The sequence below is a fragment of the Motacilla alba genome, chromosome 12 (assembly GCF_015832195.1).
Source record: "Motacilla alba alba isolate MOTALB_02 chromosome 12, Motacilla_alba_V1.0_pri, whole genome shotgun sequence".
In the NCBI taxonomy this organism is placed as follows: domain Eukaryota; kingdom Metazoa; phylum Chordata; class Aves; order Passeriformes; family Motacillidae; genus Motacilla; species Motacilla alba.
This window is the reverse complement of record NC_052027.1, coordinates 2,437,771-2,465,442: the sequence shown is the minus strand read 5'-3', so window position 1 is coordinate 2,465,442 and position 27,672 is coordinate 2,437,771. Positions and strand designations below refer to the sequence as shown.

The 27,672-nt window shown below is 41.7% G+C and overlaps 1 protein-coding gene across 5 annotated transcripts in view; it reads left to right on the top strand.

Moving 5' to 3' along the window:
* The window catches only part of LOC119706080 (contactin-6-like), a 125,833-nt gene that overhangs the window by 35,359 nt on the left and 62,802 nt on the right, over positions 1-27,672 (top strand). For 3 of the 5 annotated variants that reach the window (XM_038149251.1, XM_038149249.1, XM_038149250.1), the window contains exons 3-4: positions 9,059-9,185; positions 14,393-14,568. The exons of 1 other annotated variant lie outside the window; for it this stretch is intronic. In XM_038149251.1, the coding sequence (XP_038005179.1) occupies positions 9,059-9,185; positions 14,393-14,568 (303 nt within the window). The remainder of the gene's footprint in view (positions 1-9,058; positions 9,186-14,392; positions 14,569-27,672) is intronic. One more of the 5 variants, XM_038149252.1, reaches the window with a different exon arrangement.

The following is a 27,672-nucleotide window of genomic DNA, read 5'->3' as shown; positions in this document are numbered from 1 at the left end:
ACCAGGGAGTTGAAGTGAAATAATGGGAAAGGGTAGAACCCAAAGTGTAGAGGGATCAGTCTAAATCCCAGCTGGAAAAAAAAAGGGTTTGCAAAATAATTTTGATGATGGAATAGGTGAAGGTGAAGCCTTGATTGGAAATTACAAGTTGTAAAAGTTGATGAAAATAGTATTTTTTAATAATAAATCGTTCCTGTTTCCTAAAATGGCTGGATTTTAAGAAACAATTAAAGCAGAGATAAAAGGGAGCAGGTGAGAGGGTGATGGAGCAGCTGAACTGGCACTGGCCTCGCAACAGCTGCCAGAGTCAGGCAGTTTTTCATATCTGCTCATGAAAAGCATTTCAGGCTCTGGTTTCCCTCTGGAAACTTGCACAGGAGGTACAGGAGGACAGATGGTGCCAAGTCCTCCCATGACCTGGCATTCCATGCTCTGCAGGCTCCTGTCTGGGGGAGAGCCTTGGGAAGGGTTCACAGGGACGCCTCAAACCCCACTTTTGGGCCGCTGCTGTTCCCGTGCAGCTTCAGAATGGTGTCAAATACAGACAGGAGGGGACAGGCAGTGTCTAAACAGGATCATTTCCAATTTTCCCTGGATTTTCACCCTGCTGACACGGCCAGCAACATTTCCACCTCACGTGCCCCTGGCTCACAGCCCTTCCTGCTGACCCTTCCCTTTCCAGCTCTGCTCCAAGGCAGAATTTCAGTGCAGCCCTATCAGCCTGCACTTCCCCCCTCCTTTCAGCTGGGCTTTGTTTTGTTGTTTATGCTGTCATTTCTTTTTTTTAAATTTTTTTTTTTTTTGTTGAACACATCAGATAAAGGTCATTTTTCCTTGAATGGAAAAGCACAGTGATTTTGACAGTGAGACATTCCCAGCTTGCTCTACATCAGAAATGTTGATATTAGCTCCTCTAAAATAGAGAGTAGAGACAAAAATTGCCTGAGTACTCAATGGCTGGCAGTCATTTCCCAAAAAAAGAGCATTTGCAAAGCTATGCTTGTGACTTCTGCTAAATTCCAGGGTGCCATTACTGGAAGGATTTTAACTTCATTTGCGTTTGCTCAGGAAAAAAAAAAAAATCATCATGAAGGTATTAAACAGCCGCAAAAGATGATGGCTTCAAATAGTGTCTTTTGGCTGATCCATAATCATTTGCTTTGGCAATTTTATTGGGGAACATTAGGGCTGATCACTAACTCTGTGTTCCTAATTATTTCTGAAATATTGTGCTGTTTTCTGTGCTGAAATGCGGAACGAGCAGAGCAGTGGGCTGGTTGGGATTGCAGTGTTCTAACTGGGTTTTAATCAATGAGTGATAATGAGAGCTTGTGCTTTGACTTTCCCTTCTTAATTGCCAGTAATAAAGCAGATCCTCATTGATGATATTTAGCAGAGTTCAGTTTCATTCATCTCTGTTTATTCTATTTATTTTGAAAGTGCCTGGGAGCTTTCAGCGGGCTAGACACAATAACAGAATATTCAATGCTAATTATATTTTCCTTGCCTGATATTTTCCACAACAGAGGATGATCCTGCCTTTTTCTGGGGACTGATTGCATCTCCCTGTTTCCAGCAGATTTCTGGAATGCAGGAGGAGTCAAAGGACAAAACCATGTCCAGTGAAATCCCAACCACATTTGCTGTTTAAATCTCTGTTTCCCTTCTGCTTCTCATGGTAGTTGCAGATGTTTTTTGGGGTTTTTTGTTGTTTGGGTTTTTTTGTTTTTGTTTTGTGGTTTTGGTTTGGTTTGGTTTTTTTTGTTTTTTGGGGTTTTTTTTTTGCCTGGATGCCAAAATAAGAATTAAACATAAATATTCTCAAGATGAGGCACATCTGCAAATGCTGCTGACCAGGAAAATTCATCTTACCCAGACAGCCACAAAAAAGCCTCACAAGGTCTGATCTATCTCAGGTAGATCTTCACTGGCCAATTGTCAATTTTGCAACCTGATTTTTGGCTAAGACAGACTAGTTTTTTTCCTAAAAGTTTAAGTTCCAAATTTAGTTTTGATCCTTCAAATGGATGCCAGCACTGTGATGACAAATGCATGCGAATCAGTCAGTCAATACAATAAATGTTTTGATAATGTCCTGCCTGAATCATCTAATTTAAATCAGGACCTGCCTTAGGTTTAAAATTCTTTAAATATCCCTTGCATTCCTCTCCAATTATATGTAAGAAAATAAAGAGTTTTTTAATCTTGCCTGGATCATTGCTTGAGATGATTTATATCCCAGATTTTCTTCTTGAGTTATCAATCATCTGAAAGCAAGAAGTAGGTGGCAGCCTGAAATTTCTATATCAGATCTTTCTGTGTCCTGAGGAATTTTTGCCATGGCAGTAATTTGGGCTTCAAAAATAAATGGTCTCCATGTGTTTTTCTGTTATCTTCATGATCTCAATTATTTCTAAGTGTTATCCCAGGATACAAACCTTGTTATCTACATATAAAATCATCACTGATGTCAGGGGCTTACAGCTCATTCCTGACTGGTTTAATTCATGCCTCTTCCTTCAGCCCTAGTGAGAAAAACAAGCATCTGGGAAGGAGCCATTTTGTTCCAGCAATTCAAAATAAATAAACCAAATTTAAATAACTTGTACAAGAGCTTAAACGCCCACCTGCATTATAGTGCATTGCAGAATGGAGATTCTGTCTGGATTTCTGAGACTCTCAATGCTGCAGAACCAAAATACAACTTCACATTACAACAATTTTCCTGTTGAGCATAAGTGGGAATTACCAAGTGTGGCCTCTGGAAACAAAGATGAATCGCTGCTTGCTTTAGTAAATTCAGATTATTTGCAAACAGGCCTCTTCCATGATTTCTCTCCATTCCAGTGTGGCTGGACCTTTGAGTGCAGCAATTCTCCTTTGTCCCCTCTGTCTCCAGAGTCCCCGGGTGGGAAAGAAGAGTTGCAAAGACTCAAATGTGTCTGAAATTTCCCCAAATTCCTTTTTTCCCCCCTCATTTTCTGTGTAAGCAGAGCTGCAGTTTCTCATGTTGTTACAGGCTCATTCAAGTCAACGTTTCACTCTCACATTAAGAAGGCATTGACAGGGCATCTATCAATCAATGGAATTTTGGGAGTCATCACACAGAATTCCAATGACAAAAATCATCTGAGCTTAATTACTCCCCATCCTCTAAGAGAGCAAAGCACTGTTACATTTTAAACAGAGAAAAGTTAGAGAGAAACAAAGTGCTGGCTTTCTTTAAGTGGCAGGATATTAAATGATATAGCTGTTATCTTCTCCTGTAGCATAAATTATTGAATTAAGCCTTCAGTCAGATTGGCAACAGTGCCAAATGAATATTACAGGAGTACAATGCAGCAAACAGAATCTGTCATTGGAGCTGGGGCTCCCTCAGAACTGGAATTACAGTGAACAAAATGCTCGTGCACTCGATTGGAAAAGGTTCATTATTATTTATTCATCCTGCCTAGTAACACCAAAAAACGAATGAAATTTCATTGAGAAGGGGGCACGCCAGGATTGGTATCCATCAGAAAGGCACACCCCTCCAACTTCATCAGGGATATTTGTCTCCATGATTAGATGTCTGTTCCACCAGAGTTCTCCATCTGAAGGACATGCCCAAGTTCATGACATGAAACAAATCACCCACACTAATGAAAAGGTGATTTTCACCTCTTATTTCACTTGTCTGCATCTCCCACAACAGCACAAAGTCTTTGGGAAATATTAAAAAAGCCAAAAAAAGTCAGGCCCAGGTAGGAATTTCAGCACTGTTGCTCACATGTTTGTTTACTTTTCAGCAAAATATTCCATTATTAATACAGGTGCCACATTGTGTATTTATAGCCCCTCTCCTGGAGCACCTTTCCACGCATCCCCACAATGAATTGTTCATAAATCTGAGCTCATGTCCAGTAGAAAGCTTAAATCAGTGCAGCTCCACTGAATGCTCTCCACAACCCATCCATTAGGAGCAATTTTCCTTCTCTGCAATGTGAACTCCTGGTCTGGAATCTTTAGGGAATATTTGGGGGTTTGTATGGAACATGGTGTCCTGTAAATCCGAGGTTTGGTTGCTGTACTCGGGGTGATAGCAGGAGAAAATGTCATATTTTGGCACTTAGGGATCCATCCTGAATTATTTTGGGGTTAGAACATGTGTATCTGTTCGATGAGTAATAAATTCACTGCTACCCAAATATATTCCTAGAAAGTGTTGAGGCAATACTGGTTATTATAGAACTTTTAAAAAATGTTGGGAGCATCGCATTTTGACAAAATCTTTTGTCACTATATATATTTAATTGAAAAAGGCCCATAATTCTCATGACTATGACAGTTTTTGCATAATACTCCCATAATTATCACCTGTGATATATTACACCCTAATTTTCTGTGCTAGGTTCTGACAATAACAGTTACATTAGGAATTAAATCCGTATTTTATGGCTTGATTGTTTGTTTTCACACCCAAGAAAAATGTGCAGTCAGTCCATAACCTGGCCATGTTGTTTGCTACTCAGCCTCAGCTCACCCCACCTGCCCCACCATAGACATCCTGTTAAAATAACAGGAAAAATATTGGAATATTTGGCTCATTTCTCAAAGAAAAAAAAAAAATTGGCAGGATGCAGAATCGACTTACTGAAAACATTTCAAATTTTTGTGCCATTTAGGGCTGGAGGAGCCCTGATTAAACAAAAGTTTTATCTCCCAACTCAAAGCAAGAGTGGGGTTCTGCAAGGGAGCCACAGGCAACTTCCATCTATCACACATGGGAAGAGGGGACAAAGGAAGGGGCACTTGGAGTGCCAGCTCCTGGGAAATGTCAGATGCCAGCTGCCTCCTTCCATCTGCTTGCCCTCGTTATTTTTCAAATCTCAAGACGATTTTCCCACTGTCTCCCTGATGGAACAGCCTCAAGTTGGGACAGGGGAGGTTTAGATTGGATATTAGAGGAAATTCCTTTATGGAAAGGGTTCTAAAGGATTGGAACAGCACCACCATCACTGGGAGTGTTCAAAAAAGTGTGGATGTGGCAGCTGAGGACAGGGTTGAGTGGTGATGGTGCTGGGATGGATGGATTTGTTGCTTTGGAAGTCTCTTCCAGCTGCAATGGATCCATCATTCTGTGCAGGGGATGCCTTGCACTCTTGCCTGTCATTTTAAAGACAGTTCCATTTATAAACCCTGGGCTTGAGTGCCAAATTCCTCATCATTACTGAGAGTTTTTCTGACTTCAGCAGTGCCAGGACTTTCCCCTGTGTGCCTCATCACTGCCTCCCCTTCTCCCAACATCACAGGGAGCTAAATGTCTCCCTGGTTTGCTGTCTGCTAGCAGAGACACTCTGGAATTCCACCAGCACTCCCAGTTTGACTCCTTCAACAGAAGCTGAGACTTGAAAGGAGCCCTGTGTCTCTGGAGCTCTGCACATCAACATCTGAAGGGAGAAAACACATCAAAGTTGAAGGCCCTTTGGGAAAATCCTGCAGGTCTTAGGCTGCTTCTTGCTGCTCAAACCTACAAATCTAACCTGGCTTTCTTTGTGTCCCTGCTCCACTCTCAGAGAGCTGGGTGGCACTGGGAGGGACAGAGGGAACTCTGCCTGTGCTCCTGACAAGTCGTTTTTCTCTCCACACATTTTCATGGCCATTTTACTGCTTCATCTTTTCCCATCTTCTCTCCCAGTGAAAAAATCTGCCTCCTTGAAGGGATGTGTGTTACTTTAGGTGGTACCAAGCAACGTCTCATCCATTACCTCCCGTTTTGCATCGGTCAGGCTCCTTTTAAAGTCCTTGAGCTCCCTGGTCCAGGCCTTTGAGGAAGGAAATAATAATTTCATTCTGCTTCTGACAAGATTCAATCAAAAACCCCAGTGCTCTTTGCAGGGAAACACTCCATGGCATTTAAAAACCTGTGCACCCCATAAACCCCCTGTCCTCCAATGACAAATTACCCATATCTTCCGCTGAAAAATTAAACAGATTTTGAGTAAGTTGGATTTTTCATAGTTTTTCTGCTGTCATTAGAAGGGGGAAGGGTTTAATTCACCTGTCCCATCCCTTTTGCTGGAGCTGACAGGTGTTTTACTATCACACTGATTTAAAAGACGCCTCTTAATCAGGTGTCAGCTTTGGCCCATAAAGTCATATTAATGTTTTGGATCAGATATGAAGCTCTATCTAAGGCACATTAAGAAAGATTCATTAGAAACTCACTACCCCTGGAATTTACAGCCTTCCTGGAACTTAATAGCCTGGATAAATTCCTCCTTATCTGGTTTGCTTATGTGAATTATGGCAGTTTTGCATTTAGAAGCTTCTCCTCGTGTTCTTCCGTAAGGATTCTCTGATATGGTACATCCAGAATCATGGAATGGTCTGGGTGGGAAGGGACATTAAAAAGTCATTCATTTGACCTTCCACTGTCCCAGGTTGCTCCAAATCTTGTCCAACCTGGCCTTGGACACTGCCACAGATGGGCCACAGTTTCTTTGTTCTCCCAGGCCACCAGAATTCCCCATTCCTGGTCCTGGAGCAGTGAACCCTCTGGAGTTTGGCTCCTTGGAGCTGATTCTCCCAGACAAACCTAAAACCTCTCCCTGCAAATAGATCATGATGTTTCTGGGGCAATCTCAATTTCACCAAACCAAGATTTTATCTGCTATCACCGAGCAGCTTGGAGCGATGGTAATTCCAACTCCACTTTGCAAAAAATCCTAATGGGAAGGAAGATCTGTGCAGCAAAGGGATAAAAGTCAGCTAATTTACAATATTGGCCTACTGAGTCATACATCACAGCCTGGGCCTGGGCCAGCCTAAACTGCTCTTGGAGTGTTCCCCTCTGCATTTCCAGCTGGGCAGAGACCTCACGAGGAGCTGAATATGAATCCAACCAGAGGCAGAAACAGGAAAGAACAGGGAGCAGGATTTGGCTGGAAATTAGGTTGATTAAGTGTGAACTCCAGATTTGTTCTTCTTTTTCCACGTCTGGATGAGGCAGAGCATAAATATCTAAATATTTATTGTGGCTGAGTGAAACCTCTTGAACTGAATTTGACAGGAATATCAGAGTGTGACATGTCCACCTATTGCACGTAAAGCAGTGACTGGGAAGCACTGGGACACCCTCTGCTTCTTCCATAATTATGGAAAAATCAGGGTTCCTCCTCTTCCATTAGCACTGGATTGGCTGAAGACAATATCATGTAATGAATGGAGAAATGATGATTCATTTTCCTGCTTTAGCTTTGAATTCAGGCTGGCATAATTATGGTCTTTAAGGAGATCAAACTGATTTGGCATCATAAAGAAATACATTTTAAGTTCTTATCAAACATTCCATAACAAGAGTTTATATTTACTTTCAAGCACTGTGCTGAGGATTCACACATGATTTTTATGTATAGAAATGATACTTTGAAACAAATATTCATATTCCAATTGATTTTTAAAAAAATCTGAACTATTTAAACCTTAACAAAAGCAAACAGCCCTACAAAAATGCATTTGTCATGTGTATCTCTGGAGAAATCATAGTGATTGTATTGAACCTGGAGGATGGAGAAGAAATATATGGCCATTCTCTATAGGAAACACAAAAGGATGCATCAGGAAATTAGAAATGACCAGCCTGACCTTTTCTATAAATAAGAGATGGACTCCTAGGACACCATTGGCTCTGAGAGTGCACATAATTTCTCACAAATTTGATGTTATTCTCTGCTGCAGATCAGCCAGCAAGGAAAGGATATTAAAGAGAGAACAAAACAACAGCAAGAAGCTGCCTTTACTAAAATTCATGGGCAGTATTTTTGTGACAGGGACTATGGCATGTCCACTGGAAAGGGGATCTAAAATATTGTGTCCTTATTCTACACATTAAGGGCATGGGAAGGAGATATAAAATGAAGATATTCAATAGTCTGCAAATGACAAATTAGTCTAAATTCCATTTAGGAAAAAACATGGGAAATTAATCCCAGGTTTACCAAAATATTTAAAGTTTTATGAGGTGAAGTAGGGGTTTTTATGTCCATCAGGTAGTTCACCACTGGCCCTGTTGGGCACAGGGATTTAAAATGCACAACGATGATCCCTGGGTCATTTTGTGGCTTCAGAAAAACTTCAACCCTGGCAGTTTCTTCTGGGAAGGTAACGAGAAGGACTGAGGAAATGAACCCAGAAGGGAAGCAAATTCCTCCCAAAGAAAAGACAAGTCAAAGGGTCAATTGTAGCCATAGTGAAAAAAGAAGTCTTCAAAGTTGTCAAGGGACTAAACCCAGAAGAGTGGCAGGACGAGAAACAAAGATTATTTAAGCATCCCAGAGAGCTGTTCTGCCTTGCCCTCGTGGTTTGCTGAACAAATTGTCTTCTCCCCTGCTCCCCAGGACAAGGAAGATCACCATGAAATATAGAAATAATTCTGGTTTGCCTTGCAACCAATCATTTATTTTAGATATGATATAAAGGATGATTATGTAATGCTACTCCTGTTTGAAAAGGATTGAAAAAGGGAAGGGAAAAAACCCCAAAGCATCAATAAACAAGCAAAAAAAACCCAAACCAAAACTCATCAACAACCCTAAACCCAGTCCAGTATAAAAAAATTATACATAAAGTGTACAGAAATAATATGTCAAGGGATGGGAAGGGTTAGAGGAGAAGGGGGTGAGTGATTCCCTGAGGCTGTGCTGTGAGCAGGGAACACCAAACCAGAACCACGATTCCACAGTTCCCTCCTTTCCTGCTGCCAGTCCTGCTGCACAGCACCAGGATGAGGGACATGGGCACATTTAACAGTTGGCCAGGGAGCTTCCATGGGAAACATGCAAAGAAGCTTCACTGTCACCTGCAAAATAAATCAGCAGCAGCTGAGCTCTGCGATTTTATTATCAATCAGCCTTGAAATATTTCCTCCTTAACAGTCCAGTGTCTGGAGGTGGATTCTCTGGTGGATATAATAGCAGACCTTACCTTGCAGCTGAAAGCAAAGGACTCCAAAGGACAATTTAATGTGGAAGGACACGCTAAAGACATCTAATCTGAAATTATTGTTTTCCTTTCACAGGGGAGGAAACCCTTCATGGGCCTATTTTTATCCAAGAGCCATATGATATCACTTATTCCATGGGCTCAGCAAGTCCAGAGATCCTCCTGAACTGCACAGCTAAAGGATATCCACTGCCATACTACAGGTGAAGTCAACCTTGGGGAAATATTGTCTCACTGTGACTCTTTGAATTGTGCTTTAGCCACTGCACCACCAGAAATAAACACCCCAAAAAAATGTGTTGAGTGCTCACAGCAAGAATATACAAAGTTTAGAGTAAATTTGAGGAATGAGGGAAAAATATTTTTTGCTGCTTTGCTGTGAAGAAAATTAACACAGGAAAACAAAATAATTGAAAATCATCCCCAAAGTATTTAAAAATATACAGAATTAATTCTGAATCCACAGAGCAGCTGTGAAAAAATGGGAGAAGGGAAACACTGAGCATCTGTACTCAATAAAACTTTCCATACATTAATAAATGCTTGGAAAGCAGAAGAGCAACATCCTTCCCTTTTCTAATTCCAGCATTTCATGTGCATATTTATGGTGTTTGTTTAGAGAAACAGCTCCAGTGCCTTACAAGAGACACTTAATAAAACCTCGGTACAGAGGATTTTTTGTTTATTTGGTAACTATGGATTCATCACTTACAATATAACTTGTTGTCCCAAGGATCTGGAAATCCAAGTTGGATAAGAGGAAAAGTTGAAACTCTAGGGGGAAAAAAAAAAAGATATTGTGCTTTCCTCAGAAAATAATGGGGAAAGTAATGGTTGAGGTGAAGGAAAATTATACATAAAAAATAAATCATTCATGCAAGACATGAAAGAAAATAATGTGCTATCAAATTCTTAGAGAATATTTATTGAAGAGATTTTAACTGCTCCCACCACAGCCTTCCCTGGAAAGTGCCAGCACTGGTTATCAGCTTGGCTTTTGGACTTCATGGCTTGATTTGTCCCTGACATTGTGTTAGGAAAGAAACCCTTAATGTCTTTAATTTCCTTGATTAAAGGAACCCTTCATTTCCTTTTTGAAAGGAACCCTCAATTTCCTTTATGAAAGGAACCTTTAATTTCTTTAATTTCCTTTATGAAAGGAACCCTTAATTTCCTTTTCACAGTGCAACTTCTCCTCCTATGAGTAGAAACCCTCACGCATTTCCCAGCCCATTTGTTCTCCTGTTCTCAACGTGAACATCACCTGGTTCAGGCCATGAATTTCAAGTCTTTCCAGATCATCCACCCTTCTGTTTCATATTTAAGCAGCTTCCTAGAAAATTCCTGGATTCTTGTATCCCCCCATGGGTTCCTCACACCCACAAAGAGCAGAGACAGCAGCTTCCACCAGGCAGGAGAGCTGGGAAATCTCCCCCATCCCTTATTTGATATCCATATTTTACCTTTAATTTTTTTTTTATCCACCCATTAATTAAATTCCCTGGGTTTTTTATCATCATTCCCATTTTTTTTTTGCAAAGTCTCAGTGGCTGCAGGGACGTGAGATCAACACCTGGGGATGGATCCTGGAGCCCTGAGGTCAATTAAAAGTTATCAGACAATCACTGCTGCAATTACACCACGACTGGGAGGGAACAGGGAGCTTTCCACTTGTCTTTGATTTCACCACAGCTAATGCTGCCTTTGTCAGATAAGGATTGAGCCCATATATTTAAAGTTCCAACAATTTCAGATAAATCAAGCCCAGTATGAAATTTTAATCATCTCCTTTGCTGAGTGATGGCGAAGAACAGCAAGGACTGCTGGAGGTTTTTCTTTGATTCAGAAATACAGAACCACTCAACAGGAAGAAAGTTAGACACCAGTTAATTTGCTATTTAGCAGTTTTTACATCAAGAAATATGCTGATAAATGCCTTTTCTTGAAATAAAAAAAATGCTTAGCATTTCCTGAAAGTTTGATTTTACTAGGTACTCTTTTAGTCTTATAGACTTGTCAAAAATAGTGATAATTTTTTGCAACTCCTCCTCAAAATGTTGTGTGTCTGAGAAGCACAGTGCAAGAATTGTGCAGAAATGTAGGTGGAAGGGCTGAGTAATGAAAATGAGACACAGTTTTCCCTTTGGAAGTAACAGAGAACACAGATTACACTGGAAACAAAAATATGGATGGAAGCATCTCTGTAACTATTAAGAAATCTATATAAATGTTCTGATAAGTATAATTTTATCTCTTATGTCTTTTTTATAAAGTCAAAATTGTCTATAATATCAGGTACATTATTCCAGGTGTTTCCTGGTGTGATGTTGGTGGTTAATAAACATACATTTTTAAGTTATATTTATCATTTTTTGCACTTAAGCTTTTTTAGTTATAGTCACCAGAGGGTTTATCACCAACTAACTCAATGAATTTTACACCATTATTTTTTTTACTTCCAGCCCATCCATGAATACCCTGCAGTGTTTCCAGCAGTATTTTGACATTTTTTGCTTGATTTCAGGTGCTGTCTTTTCCTGCACTTCATTCAATATCCAGAGCAATCCCCCAGTCCTGCATTTTCATGCAAGTTGCAAACTGAGGGTGTTTTCCCCTCCGTAATCTTCTCAGGGAGGAGTCAATGGGACCAATAAATAAATCCAAGGGCAGCATAAGCAGCACTGGTTAGAAGAACATTTTAATATTTCAGCCCGACACAGAGTGCTGCACTGAAAGGAGATAAAGAGATTCAAATCCAATCCAAATCCACGAGGATAACTGGAGCCCACAAATGAAAGGGAGGGAGCAGAGCACAAAGTCTACAAGGCTTGCAAATGACATCAAATATGTTCATAATCATTGCATCAAGCTGGAGAACGATTCCCACTGATCCCAAAAATCCACCCTGGACACAGAAACTGCAGCCCAGCTCTGGTGTCCTTTTCCCTGGAATGCTCTTCCTTGGCTCAGTGCAGATTCTGCCTCAAAAGTGGGGTGGGATTAAAAACTCCTTCACCCTCTGCTGCCTTGTTCACAGGCAAGAGTTTTTACACTTCCCATTTTCTTCCTCCCTGGAAGTGCTGCACATGAAGGGGAGTTTTGCAAATCCTTTTCCCAATTACAACAAAGCCTCAGGTGGCTTGGCAGGACATTTCCATTTGAATGCAAATAATCTAAGAAATATGGAACACAATGAAGTCATAAAAATATTGATATTTTTATTACAGCAGCACGCTGAAAAGAGAATTTATTAAATCATGTGAGCATTTACCCACTCACAGTCCTTGGGCTCCCAGGGAACTGATCAATGCAGCATCAGAACATAAGAAAATTTTTAAAGTTAAGGTTCTGAAACAATTGGTGAAAGAAAAAGAATCCAGAATGTATTTCCCATGATTGAGGAAAAATATTTTCCAATGGTGGCATAAAAAAATTCACAAAAATACATCGGTGATCTCCGTCTTAACAGGCTTATGTTAAAAATTCCCTAAAATAATTATCCAGATTTCTGTGTATTAATACTCTGCAGAACACACAAAGTCATTAAATCATTGTCTACCACATGAATTCATTAATTCGCTTCCTTCAGTGATGTAAACATATTAATTAGGGAAAAAGCCACACCAGGAGCTGAACCCCTGATCTATATGCAAAGTTTAATAATCATTGTACCATGGTGATTAGAATGATTATGGGGATACTGTGAAGAATTCATTTGCAGCAGCTAAGCCAACGTCTTCACATTTGTTTGGAAAAACAATTATAGATCTTAATTGGGAGCCATGCAATGATGACAGCAGTTATTTCAGTGATTGATTCTGAAATTAAAGAGAACTGGCAAATTAAATACCAGAATATCTTAGATTAGAAAATGGAAAGCTTTAGACAACTTGGAGCATATGTAAATCCTGAAATATGGCAAAATGCTAACACTAATACCCTAAAATAACAGCAAAACCTAAACCAACTAAAGCAAATATCAAAAAGGAATCAAGGAGAGCTACAGAAACACCAAAAATCAGGCATTTGTAGGAAGAATTCCTGAGAGTTGCACCCAAATTTTTCAGTGTAGATGCATCCATGGAAAGGGAGACAGCAACCCAAAGAAATGATTTCACGTGATTAGAATTTGCTCACAGAATTCCATTGATTTCATATTTAATCAGTCATTATCTTTCAAAACAAGAAGTGCTCACTTGAAGGTCAGGCATTCCCTGTACTTGGAGCACAGAATTGCATTTCAGAGCCCAGTGTGGAAATCCTCCAGCACAAAACCAGCTCCTGAGCAGTGTGGGTGTGTGGAGAGAGGGCTGGGAGGGGACTGACAAAATCCTGTGCTGGTCAGATTTCCAGGGATAAAGTGTGAGTTTGCTTCAGTTTGTTACCTGGAGAAAGTGCCCTCACTGTCAGGAGCTCTGCAAATATGCAGAAATGGATCCTTTTTATGCAGTGATCATTCAGGTAATTAACAAGGAGATGATTGCCCTTGGAACCCAAAATGAGCCATTGGCAATTTTTGTGTGAGCCTTCCACCCAATGGAGGGCTTGGAATCACACCCAGACATCAACACAAATGACAAAGGCTGAGGAGGTGGCTCTGATATAAAATCAGGAGAAGAGAATACCTGGTTGTGTTGTTTTAGGATTGCTGACCACCTAAAAATTGGCCTTAACAATCCCAAAACTTGCAGGCCTCAGTGGCTGAGTCCTTTACCCTTCCTTTGGTCCTCACTTGAGCAAGGAAAATTCAACCCCAGCATGACTAATGGCAAAGCCACAAAAATTCCCTTCCTGAAACACATAATATTTATTTTCTTTGAAAGAGAAATTGGATTTTGACATCTGTAAACAGCAGGGTAATGTTGCAGACACAATCCATTTTCTGCTTAGTGGACTAACGGGGACAAATGAAGATTTAAAACAGCAGCGTTCTCATCATTAAATGATCAGTCTCAGACTTGCTGGATAAAAACTTCCCTCTCAGCTCTTGTTCTGCCCTCTCAAGTGCAATCCTTCCTGATCTACATCTCCAAAGCATTTTGGTTGCCAAATTCATGATTAATCATTCACAAGGACTGTAAAGCACCTTCATATTATAAAAATAATGTCGTTGTGGACAAGGTATAAACCCCCCTCTGGACTGAATGGATAACTTTGTTTGAATAAGTTATAACTACTTTTTGTGGACATTCGGGTGAACGCTGGTGACTGAAGTAAAGATTTTCCAAAGAATACCATTATTGCTATCATTATGATTGATGTAAGAAGCAGTCGTGTGTGAAAAATGATCTAATTTTGTGATATTTAACTACATTTTTATTATTACAGGTATGCTACAGCACACTATTTAAGATAAATATGAATAGGCTCTGTAAATTATAAGCATAATTTGATTTTTTTCCCCTCAAAGGTGGAAGCAAAATGGCACAGATATTGATCTTACCATGAGTTATCACTACAGGTTGGTTGGAGGCAGCTTGGCAATCAATAACCCACATAAAAATCAGGATATTGGAACATACCAGTGTTTGGCCACAAATTCATTTGGAACAATTCTGAGCAGGAAGGCAAAGCTTCAATTTGCATGTAAGTTGGGAAGATCATATTTATTAGAGCATTATTTTCCTATTAATTCTGCACATGGACTGTAATTTATTGGGTAATTAAAGGATCATTGGGGATTCTGTCCAAAAGGTTTGACTTCCTTCTGCACTGCTTATTCCTAAAAAAACCCCAAATGTTCCTAGTAAATATTAATAACAAAACCAGACATCTGATGGCTGCTGCCCTCGGGAGCCAGAATAAAAATCAGGAAATTGAAAGGTCAAGGAAGATGAGCACAATTATCTTCACTTAATAAAGGTGTTCTCACTTTTTAGGACAGTGGTTTTGTTGTTATCCCGCAGGTAGCTACAGCTGGGGGGGGAATTGATGCAAAAAGTTGGGCTTTGAGTTTTCTGTAGCTAATGAGGTCTAATTGAGACACAAAAACATTGTTCCCCTAATTGGCACACTGATTTTTTTTTCTTTTTTTTACATTACCACAGAAACACTCCTTTTCCCTACACAATGTGTAAAAGTGTGAGCTGCCCTCTGAAATATTTCATATTTCAGCTCCCTCAGGTCGAGCACGTTGTCTGTCTTGAGATGATTTAAAGTTTCTTTCCTCTTTGCTCCCCGTTTCACTCCTTCACAACTTCACAACCTTTTTCACAGGGTTTGGACGCGGTGACTGAGTTCTGTGAATGCCCTGGGGAGGGGGGGAACAACAGTGACAACCAAAAAAACTCCAGATATTCCCTCCAGCCCCTTTTTTTTTCAGTCTAAAGCTCAGAGCAGTCTGTTGCTGGGAGAAAGCAATTGTTTTCAAAGCTCATTAATAAAACATGTGACTAAAGCCAACCTTGTGTCACTATTTCAGACACCAGCAAACGGATTAATTATTAATCTTGTTCCATTTCTCATAGCAAACCTGGTGTCACAGGGGTTACACAAAGGAGACATCAGAGGTCAGGCTGGTTCACAGAGTCTCTTTCAGCAGAGCTGATCAAAAGGTGTATCGCCGGTACCTCATTTAATAATGTTTTACCCTGAATTTCTCAAACAGCTTTGATTTCCAAGAGCTGGTCAAATGTAAAAAAAAAAAAAAAAAAAAAGAAATTGATTCATTATTTTACCACTTTTTCTGCTGAAACATTTTTTCAAGCCAGACTTCCTGTGTGGGAATTTTTTTTTTGAGATTTGGAGGTGAAAGTTGGTTAGTGACAGAACAAATTCGATTTTAGAAAGGAGCAAGAATAGACAGCCACCTCAAAATTGTCCAGGGAGTCTGTAATCCCCAAGGAAGCAAGGCAGGCCAGGCAGGGAGCTGGGAAAAGATCTAAGGAAAGGGAATATCCTTAAATGAAGGCACAAACGAGATGTAAAAAAATGAAATTAAAAAAAAAAAAGCAGGGCGAGAAAGGAAAGCCAGGAGTATCTGTGAAATAAAGAAGGCTCTGGTAATTATTCAGCATTTTATATCAAGCAGTTCCTTTATTTAAGCTTTATACCCCCACCCAAGCACTTCCCAAAGTTCCTGCAGGGAGCAGATTCCAGAGCTGGGTCTGGTTTGGCCCCAGCCCTCAGCCTGCTCCAGTCCTCCAGCTCTAACAGCACCACAGAATTCTAAATTTATCCCATAATCAAGCACTACACCACTTTTCCAGTAGTGGTGACAGATATTTACCTCCTTCCCCATGGAGAAGAGAGAGGACAGACAAATCAAAGGCTGTTATTTACACTGACAAGCACAAATTTACAGGAAAATGCTTCAATTTAGCAGCATCACTGCAGAACTGGGAGTTTTAAGTTGTCTTACAATAGGAAAAAAACCCCACAGTACATGGAAAACATCATAATGACCTGATGAGAATAGTGGAACAAATTACCTTGAAACTCTTATTTCACAGTCAACATTTCCTTGTTTCTTATTTTCATGTTGCCATCCAATTTAATTCTTTGTTTCAACCAATACTTCAGGCTATATCTTAAAATCCAGGCAGGCAGGAACGTTGCTGTGATGACACTTTCATTCAACACCTCACAAAATGGGATTTTTCCCTGGACTGGAATGCCTGGCATATTATTGCAATCTCCCTGATAAAGAACTGAATCAAACCTATTATCCAAGTACCAGGGTTTATGTGTATTTGTCTCTTTACTACAAGGTAACTAACTCTGAGTTGGAGTTTGAATTAATGATACCTCCAGAAACCTATTCAACATGTCAACTTAATATATAAAAAATACTTTTTTTTTTCTGTTCAAGACAGGAAGTTCTCCGAGAAGCAAAATAAATGCGGGACGAGATTAGAAATATGTCTTCAGCTTCAGCTGGAGTTTGGTGCTTATCCTCTATTAAAACCAGAGCTGTCAAAGGAAAGCTGCAGGAGGAATATTGTACAGAAGGCAGTGGCATAGATTATTAAAGCTACAAGCTGAAAATGAGAGACAGCGGCAGGGAGAGGGAGCACGGAAACGCATTAGGATGGCAGGCCCTTGGCTTGTTTTGTCATAAATAAACTCAAAAGCTCCCTATAAACCCTGCACGTCCCCTGCTGCCCTGCCAGCAGTACATTTGGAGCAGCCCACGTGTGGTTTTGCAGTTGTTGAGGTGGAAGTTTGTAAAGCTTTGGCGCCAGGCCTCGGCTCGTGCAGGCAGAGCCGAGCACAGGAGCAGGGTCCTTGTCCTTGTCCAGGCTGGAGTCATGGCCTGGCACCCACAGGGCTTCTCCCCTGCCAGGTCAGTGGTGACACCCAGCTCAAGGTCGCCTACAACACTTCAGCTCAGCCTAAAATGAAGCCAAAGGTTTGGGAAGCTCATCTTGGAGCTAGGCCCGACTCAGCTTGAAGGAGATGAGGACATGAGGGCTTTTCCTTCAGCTTCTACACAACTCACAATCACAGAATCAGTAGAGGACGCAGCTTTAAGCTGCACCAAGGGAAGTTTAGGCTGGACATTGGGAAAAAGTTCTTCACAGAAAGAGTTGGCTGGACATTGGAATGGGCTGCCCAGGGAGGTGGTGGAGACATCATCCCTGCAGGTGTTTGAAAAAAGGCTGGATGAGGCACTCAGTGCCACAGTGTAGCTCATAAGGTGGTGTTAGGTCATAGGTTGGAGGTCTTTTTTATCTTAATCACAGAATCACAAATGCACAGAATTAACAGGGGTGTAAAAGACCTTTGAGATCATCCAGTCCAGCCTTTGCCCAATCTCCCCCTGCTCATAAACCACATCACAAAATTTCACATCTACTCGTTTTTTGAACACTTCCAAGGCTGGGGACTCCATTACTTCCATGAGCAGCCAGTCCCAAAGCTTGGCCATTCTTTCAGTGGTGAAATTTTTCCTAAGGCATTTTTGTTTAAGGCATTTCATGCCTTAAAACAAAAAGACAAACAAAAAAAACCTGTTGGGGAAAACTGCTTCAGTATGGCTTCAACCAGAACTTTCTCCCAAGGCACACAGGGGATTTGCTTTAATTATTTCCTCAGTTTTAAGCAAAAATAACTGTGTGCAAACAACTGGTCTTGAGGGAAATCCCTGTAACAGGCTGCATGAAACAGCCTGTCCAGGCCTGTTACTTGTTCTTTTAGTTCTCAAACACATCTATAGCAGAGGCATTAAGGGATATGCAGGAGAATTAAGAAGTGCAATTAAACAAAACAGAATAAAAAAGAACTCCACAATGAAAAAGAATCAAATGCAAACCTAATCCAGAATTATTCAGGGCATAAACCCAGAAAATTCAGTATTAATTGAAAGCATCTTGTTGCTCAGGGATCTTAAATTAGATTCTCAGTCAAATTATTCTACTCCTGATGATAAAAGTCATGATGATTGCAGCTTTCTCAGACCTGAAATTCTGAGTAACAAGGACAACAATCTAATTTCATGCCTAGAATTGGTCACTTTGCTCTGAACCTCACAGAAGGGCACACAATGGAGCCATTAGACCCTGCATTTTAAAGTTCCCCACAATGCTACAGACCCAGGAAGGATTTCTCCTTGGAGTTTTTGGCCTCCAACCACATTCTCCTGGTTTCCAAAGTGGTGCTCAAGGGCTTTGCTTGGTGCTTATTCTCAACAGCATTTTCCTGACACTGCCAGCCTCCCTGCTCTTGGCCAGTGATGATGTGCTCACAGCAGTGTGGCTGAGAGTGACAGTGCTGGAGCACTTGGAATGAAATCTGCAGCTCCCAAGAGCTTCCACGTGCTTTTTGTCAGAGACAGAAGCAACAGTTTTGCTGAAATAACAAATTAGAGGCAATAATTCCTCCTGGACTGAGTTTTTGCCATTCCAAAACACAAAAATAACAGCGCATCATTAGCATTTAACCCTTTCAGGGAGGAATATATTAAACCAAATCAAACCCATTTAGTGTTTGCTGGATGGTGACAGGCTGAGCTTTAGCAGAGCCCTGTTGGAGGGGCTGGCTGGGAAATGCTCAGCCAGAATGAAAGCCCACTTTTCATCTGATTACTTCATCGTGTTATTTACCTTTGAGTGCACACAAATTACAGAAACATCACAAAGCAATCCAGCAGCCTCAGGATGTCATAACCCTTTTCACTGGCAGTGTATGCTTTGAAACAGAAAATGGAAAAATCAATAGGCTTGGATCAGATAGGCTGAATTTGCAAAGTCTGGACATGCATGAATTTAAGGCTAAATGGCACCTACACTTCTGGCTGGGTTGTGTTGTGGTGCTGTGTGTGTCCAGAAATCCCTCTGTAACAATTGTATTTGATTAAAAGGTGTGCTAGCTGTTGTAACTACCACCTGGAGTAAAGCTCTCTGGGTCTTTAAGCTGATTGTTAATTCATCACAGCACCCGAGGGCTGGAATACTGATCAGGCTGCCTGGCAGATGATTGCAGGAATGAACTCTGGCAGTGCCTTTCTTTCTCAAAAGGAGGCATAAACTGCTCAGTTCAGCACTCAAGAGGCACTCAGGGATGACCAGCTGATAACTGAGGAGCAGGAAGCAGGAAGAGCTCAGCTTGCCAGTGCCAGGAAAAGTTCATCATCAAAAATACATCCCCAAAAGTTTGACTCGGCTTTCTAAATTCCCTTTTCCCCTTTAGGGACATGTCAGGCAAAGCCATAGACTTGCCTCTATCTACAAAGAATCATGGAATGGCCTGGTTGGAAGGGACATTAAAGCTCATCCAGTTCCACCCTCTGCCACTTTTCACTACCCCAGATTGCTCAAAGCCCTGTCCAGCCTGGCCTTGGACACTTCCAGAGATGGGGCAGCCACAGCATCTCTGGGTACCCTGTGCCAGGGCCTCAGCACCCTCACTGGGAGGAATTTCTTCCCAATATATCACCTAACCCTGCCCTCTGTCAGTCTGGAAGCTATTCCCCCTTGTCTTGTCCTTCCTGGACATTTCCAAAGTCTCTCTACATCTTTCTTGTACCTCCCTTCAGGCACTGGAAGGCCACCATGAGGGCACCCCAAAGTTTCTCTTCTCCAGGCTGAACAACCCAAATTGTCTCAGTCTCTGTCCTCATTCCAGCACCACTCTCTACCCTTCACATGCTGAGTAATGCACTGAGCCCACCTCTCTGTTTTAAAAGGGTGACCTTCTATATAATCCCAGAATGGTTTGGGAGGGACCTCAGAGTTCATCTCATTCCAACCCCACTTCCCCTGATGCAGAAACACACCTCAACTGCAGACATGTGGAGAATCAGCCATAAAATTCTCCTTTGCATGCTCTGCCCAGCCCTCCTGGTGATCCTGGTAACACCTCCCAGTCTTTCCTTCAGCTGGGGAGGAACAAATGCAACCTGCAGTGGGAACATTTGCTGTGGATCGATCCTGTCTGGAGGATGGAAGTGCTGCTGTCATCTCTTCCATATGTCACTAAACAGGCTCACAGCTCAAAATTGCCTTTTGGACTTTTAAGCACAGGTAGGATCCAATATCACTGCAGCAGCAGCAGCAGCAGCAGCAGCAGCCACCCTCCCTGGTGTGGGGAGCTGAGGGCCAGGTTCTGAGCAGAATGAGTTACACAAAACAAACCCTGTATTTTGTCAAAATTCTGCTTGGAGTGGAAAGAAAGAGAACTTTCATTTATCACTTCTGATTGTTATGGACACTTTGTGCCAATGCTCCAGCTCTCTCTGCAGCAGTTCCCGTGGCAGGAGACCACACCAAGGTCTTTGCTTAATGGATGCTCTCCATGGAGCAGACCCAGCAGCCTCAGGCTTGTTTTCTTTTTTGCCCCTTTATTTCATAGAGTTTCTTCAGAAAATAATGAAAAACCTGGTGAGAACCACTGTTGTAAGGAATATGACATTTCCAGGTAAAACAGCCCCAGCTCTCCCAGCTCTCTTCACAGGAGAAGCCCTCTGATCAACTTGGTGGCCTCCTCTGGGCTGGTTCCAACATGGAGGGGTCTCTAAGGGGTCACTATCCTCCTCTACCCACCCCAAACTGGGGCACTGGGCATCCTTCAAGGCCACTTTGAGCAGAACACATGTAGAAAACCCTCTGAAGTGATGGAATTTAATCACTCCAAGACCAAAACCACGGCAAGACCTCACCATGCTCAGCTCAGCTCATCTCCCCGCTGAGCTTCGTAGCGTTTATTTCTTTCAGAATTCTGTGCACACAGAGCCTCTCCCAGGCTCCAGGAAAAGCAGGAACCACCACTCAGCAGTGATGAAGCAGGAAGCCTGGAAGGGTTTCACCTGCCTGCTGACAGGACAAGGCAGGGTGATAATAGAACTTCTATTTTAAGCTCTGATATCACAAGAATAGGATCATGCAAATCTCCTGACATTCCTGGAGACACAAAGAACAGCCTGGAATGTTAAAACCAGAAGATATCTCCATAAGGAAGGGGGTTTGCTTTCTCCACCATTCCCTCTTTTAGTCTCCTCTGCATTCCCAGAGCCCACGTGGTGTCCATTGACACCAAGTGTCCTGTTTATTTTAAGCTGTAACAGACCAGGCACACCAGAAATTCCACTTTTCTGCCCCTCCAATGGTTTAAACATCTCTCTCAGAGTACTTAGCCACTGTGTTCAAGGCTCTGCTCTATCAGCACTTGGTTAAAGCTGCTTTATTCCAGGTTACTTCCTTAGACTTTTATTCTAAAAGGAGTTTTGTTATCTGTGAAACAGAGATCTACATTGCAGAGAGGTTGTAAGGAGCATTACAGGCAGCGAACCAGGCAGATAAAGTAGCAATAGGGAACACAGATGTATTTGAAGATCATCTTTTAGTTCTATATTACTTACTCTTCTTTAGGTCCTTTAAAAGTGTTTATCCTAAATCAAGCCATTGCCAGTTGTATTGGAAAAGCAATATATGTGATTGAGATATGGTGGGGAACAAAGCATCCACAGGTCCCGGAGCTGATAGATTCTGATTGATAAAATTTAATACTGGGGAAGGATAAAACCAGTCTATGTTTGCAGTCTGGGTGATCTGCTATTTTATCTGTTCTCCTTTCATTACAGACAAGATGATGTAGATTCCAATACATTATTGAGTGAAATATCCACGATGTCCACATCAGACTGTTCATTTTTTGGCATGACAAAAGAAGTTACGGTGGAGATTTGCGAGGGAAAAAAATTACTAAATTATTTGGAATAAATGTTTGGCTTTTTTTTTTTAATAAAAATAATGAAATTATTGATCAGTTATTTTTGCAGTGAAGGTTGATCCTGTGTAATGTTTTAAGGCAGCAGATAAACTTGTCTGTTCTGTCGCTGACACTGGAGAAGGAGGAACAGTTACAGTGTGTAACATTTGGACTTTTCATGGAGTGAAGGAATGAGGTCACAGGCGTTGCTTTTCTCAACAGCAAAACCACATCTGGCACAGAGGATGCACTGAGCTGTAAATATCCATTTCTAAATGCTACAGCAAGAACAAATGATGTAACCTACACCTGAAATCCCACTGACAGGATTCACATCCAAAAAATCCCCTACATCGATGGCTCGGGTAAATCCTGACTTCCCATTGGAAGGAATTCTTTGAGGGCTTTGCAGCTGGAATGAGGGAGGTAAAGAAGGGCCTGGGGCTAACTCAGGGTAGTTCTACAAGAAGTAATTCAGTGCTGGATCAAGATCTCCAAAGGGCTGGGCAGGAATTTGGGAAGGGCTGAAACAGGCACGGACATTGTCAGCAGTGTGTGAGAGCTCTTTCTTCCTTGCCACTTTTCCTCTCTTCCTTGTCACTTTTCCTCTCTTCCTTGCCATTTTTTATTGCATGTATTACGAGCCTTGATTATTATTTTGTTGGTACAAGCATCATAAAAAGAATTAGTGGCCTAAAGTGGGACTGTGTCCATCAGAACCCAGGGCAGGGATGCCAGAGGTGCTTCCTGTAGGACCAGGGTACAGCTACATGTGCCCAAAAACAAGGTCAAAGTCTGAGGGAAGGGAGAAGCTCCTGAACCATCTCCGTGTAGTTAAAAACAGATTGCTGTGGGAGCAGTGGGAATTATGAGGGAAAGAGGGTTTGGATAAGAATTAACCCTCCTGCCAAAAGGACATTTGCCACAGCAGCCAGGGCCATCTCCCCTGGAAGTCAGGAGAATCACTGTAGTTGTGCCAGGGAGAAATCTGACCCTTGAGGTTCAGCCCAGGGAGAGAAATCTGTCTTTAAGAGCTCTCCAATCTGGAGAAAGCTCCTGCAGACGGCGAAGTGACTCTGGTGATGACAGGTGACAAATGAACTGTGCCGTGACAAGTGAGAAAACTGTTCAGGAATATAAAATATTTAACATATATTCCCTCCGTGCCCCTCCCTGGGAGAGGGGCAGCTCCTCAGCTGTGCCTCTGGCCTGCAGATGGGCTTTGGAGCAGGAGCCCTAAGGCTGTGTCAACACTTACTGCTCAGAGCAAGTCCTGTGCTCAGCTCAGAAGAGAAATTTAATATTTTATGCTGCTAACTCTGTAAAAGCAGGGGAAAAAAATAACAAAGGCCAGATGTAGACCAGCTCTACAGCTTCCCAGCATATGTTTCTGTGCTCTGGGTTTGTTGGTGCATGAACAAAAACCAAGCCAGCTCAGGGTTTTCCCCCCCTCTCACCTCACCCTCCCTGTTTAATTTAATTGTGACCTTCCACTTTTTTCCTCTAGAGAAGCTTGATATTACCTTGTAAAGGGCATTTTCACTCTTTAATTGAATAAGACAATCAGGCTGTGGCAGAAATTATTGTTCCCCACCTTGAAAATTAGTGCCTGGATTGGCCATTCAGGTCATTTAAGCTGAATTGAGGACCCGGGGCCTGTGTTCATCCTGAAGTGTAAATTACAGGTCCTTGCCCTTGGAAGCTCCAAAGCAATTTAACTAAATAGGGAAGCACTGATGAAGGTCTTTGGATGATTGCACAGCTAAGGACAGGACCAGTGATTGTGGTTTTCCCTCTCTTTTTGACAAGCAAATCCATCAGGGAGTTTTGGGGGACAGGGCAGCTTTCCCTTTACCCACTCCGGGATGCAGTGCTCCCCTAGGGTGGAAATGAGAACAAAAGTGAGAATTCCAGTGGATTTTTAACCTGTCCTGGCGAAAGGAGACACTCAGGCATTGCCCAGGCTGCTCCTGGCTGACTCAGCTCCAAATCTCCCAGACCTGAGGTGTTAAAGGCTGACGGTGCTTCAGATAGAGCAGAGGAACTCAGCAGGTGTTGAGGAGAAAATCCAAGTATTCAAAAGGCAGGAAATGGGAAATACTAAGCAGCTTTCAGACACCTTAATTAGAGATAACACCACTCTTAATCTCAGAATTGAATTCATAGAAAATCAATTAGAACATTTAAAAAATTGAGATTAGATGCTAACGGGAGAAGATTAATGTATTGGCAGCATTATCAAGACAAAGGAACTGTCAGAGGGTTTGTTCAGCGAGTTTAGTGAAGTTTGGAAAGCTGAAAAAGAGAGTTTACTTTGCAGTGGAAGTGGTAGGGAAGGAGATTAGCCATTCCTTTGGGAGATATTTGGAGAAAGAAGGATATTTCCATAACGCACCCTGTAGTATCCAGGCTGCAAGAGATTGGTGCTCATCTCCTACAAGGCAATTCAGTACAAAAATACTCAGGAGAAGCAAAGAACAGGGGTTGATGCCCAGGATTGATGTCTGGGGTAGTCTGGCTAGGCACAGCCTGTAGCTAAAAGGGCTTGAACCCCAAATTTTTTGGGACTTCCTTTATGTGAGAGAAGAAATAGCAAACCCAAATCCTGAAAGCATGGGGCCTTCCAGAATTTGAGATAATTTTAAAGATTCAACAGGCTTCATTTTTATTATCTGTAGTTCTAACAGACCTAAATTCTCTGATTCAGGCCCCAAATTCAGCTCCAAATGGGGCCCCTAATTCATTACAGCCAGAGCAAAGGAAGGTAACTAATTGTCAGCTGATAACACAGGAGCTGGAAATACTCCCAGCAAATCATAGCCAGGAGCTTCCTTGGGAAAGTGCTGAGCTTTGTACCCCATTTCCCTGTGAGGAAATTCCTGTTGTGCTGCTTCACTGCAGGAACACCTCTCCTATTGCAATATATCACAGGCTATAGGAGACACAGAAGAAAAAAAAAAAAAAAGGGAACAGAAGTGATCTATCACAATTTGACACAGGCCCATGGAAATGTGAGGAATTGTATTGATTTGTCCTCAAGAGCGTGGCTAATTTGTAAGGAGCTCTTACTCCTCATGCCTTAACATTCATTGCACATTTCAATACCAAGTAATTACAACCATTAGATTTGGGATTATGTAATGACAAAACATTTATGAGGGGGGAAAAAAATATCAAAAGTTCAAGAAAGCATGAAATCACATTAATTCAGATGAACTGTGGTAATTATGCAAGGTGATAAATTGGAGTTTCTCTAATTGTCTGTAGCAATTTCATATATTAAAACACCCAAGTTTCCTTGGTTTCCTTGAAGTTCTATGCTCCTTCTTAGGCTGGACTGGCTTGGAATGGATGGATTTGGGTGGACTGTCCCTGAGCAGGTTCAGGAATTTCCAACACAGTTGGGAGGTTGAAATGGATGAGTTGCTGCTTGTGATTTGGTTTTTGTTCCTACCCAACATATTTAAGAAGCAGTTTCCTAATCCCAGGAAAACCAACCTTTCACTCCGTTGTGTAGGTAAATTTGTTACTCCAACACCTGTAAGGCAGTTTTAAATTAAAATAAACCAAACAAAAACCCCAGATGTATCGGTAATCGTGGTGGTGGGGAAATTAGAATAAATATATTAATGAGCAGTCAGCAACTGGATGTTGCTTGGAGCAACCTGGTCTAGTGGAAGCAGACAGCAGGGACAGGATGGGCTTTAAGGCCCCTTCCAACCCAAAGCACTCTGGGATTTATGATTATCTCTATTATAAGCAGCTTTAAAACATTAAGGAAAAAATAATGTATGGCTGAACCTATTAATTAACCTATTAATTAATGGAATTGCTTCAGCAGGAAAGTTTTCTGTCCACCACTTCCATTTTGTTTCTGTCTCCAGAGACCATTTTTTCAGGCAAATACCTCCCCCAGCCTGGGTTTGCTTCTCTCACTGGCAGGTTTGTGCTCAGCAAAGTGACACCGATGGTCACCTTCATCCAACACTGATATTCTTCTCAAGCTCTGCTTTTATTCTGTTTAAAACCTACCTGAAAGACTTTCAGGCCATAAATCAGGGTAAAGGCAGGTTGGAGCACCCTGGGATGGTGGAAGGTGTCCCTGCCCATGGCAGGGGTGAAGTGGGATGGGCTTTAAGGTCCTTCCAACCCAAACCTTCTGTAATTCCATGATAACATCCTTGACCCCAGAGGGTAAAGTTGGGTTACACCAGGTGAAAAATGCTGTGACCCATTCCTTCTCTCCACTCCTTCCTTCATTCCTGGCGAGGAGCTGACAGCCTCCTCCACCTCAAGAGCTCCTGCTCCCATCAGAGAAAGCCATTGCCTGACTCCACCCCACAAAATGCCATATGTTCGGGGTGTTGTGAGCTCCTTGCTCAGCCCTGCAACACTCCCAGCAGGAGACGAGGCCATGCCACACGCAGCTGAGTCCTTACATTCCCACTCTTCCCTGGGAAGAAGGATCACTTGTGCATCTGAGCATTTTGCTTGGCCTCCACGACCCCATTATCACATCCAACTGATTAATCGTGCTCTACCAAGAGCAGTCTGCCAACATGCACAGATCTGGGGGGGGGAAAAATGTGGTTTTTTTTGTTAAAACTCGCAGCTGAGAGAGCAATGGAGTGTGAGGGAACTCGTTGTTCTTCAAGTGAGATAAATACAGACAAAGAATGAAAGGAATTATGTAGGAACTAGGTGATAATTTATTTATAGATCTCTGCAGAAACACTGAAGTTAGCAAATATACCATCTGTTAAATAGTCATCTTATTCCTAAGTGCATATTAGCAATCTAAATGTGTGCCAAACACCTGATCTTAGCCTTCTTAGTTGATACTCTTTTTGACAAGCAACATTCTGCTTTATTAGGTTATGTCATGTTACGTTATAGAGCTGTGCTAGGGAACAGGAGCTGGAAGAACACAGTGCTTGTGCTCTCCTGGTGCAAATGAACACCCAGGGCAAGGAGAAGGGGGTTTGACAGCAGCCAGAATTTCAGAATAACAAGAACAAAGTAGAATATCTGTATTCGTATCCTCAGGTAATTTTTTTTTCTGCTATGTATATACATTTAACACATTTCAAATTGCAAGAAATCATTGAAAATGCAACCCCATAGGTTGGGAAATAGATGGAGAAATCTTGGTGGCAAAGACAAACATTATTTCTGAGGGTCCACCTCTTCCCTCTCTCATCCACCTGGACTGCAAAGCAAAAGTAGATTATTTTATTGCTCATTATTGAACCCATTTGAATGAGGTGTCACAATATTCCATGGGAGATGCTGCCTGCCTGCAGGAAGAGCCCAATAAAGATGAAAACAGAAGCAACACTGACTCTACTAATGAATTCTCTTCATCTATTTTGCCTTGGTTTGCTCTTTCAGAGGTTTGGGGTTCTTTTGTTCTTCAATGATTCTTTATTACAGAAAGAGGCACTGAATAAATTCACTTTGTACAATTATCTATCAAAATCAATCAAAGCAAAAGATCATTTCTGGTTTGGCCTGTGAAATTCTGGGGAGGTGAGAGTTTCTAAA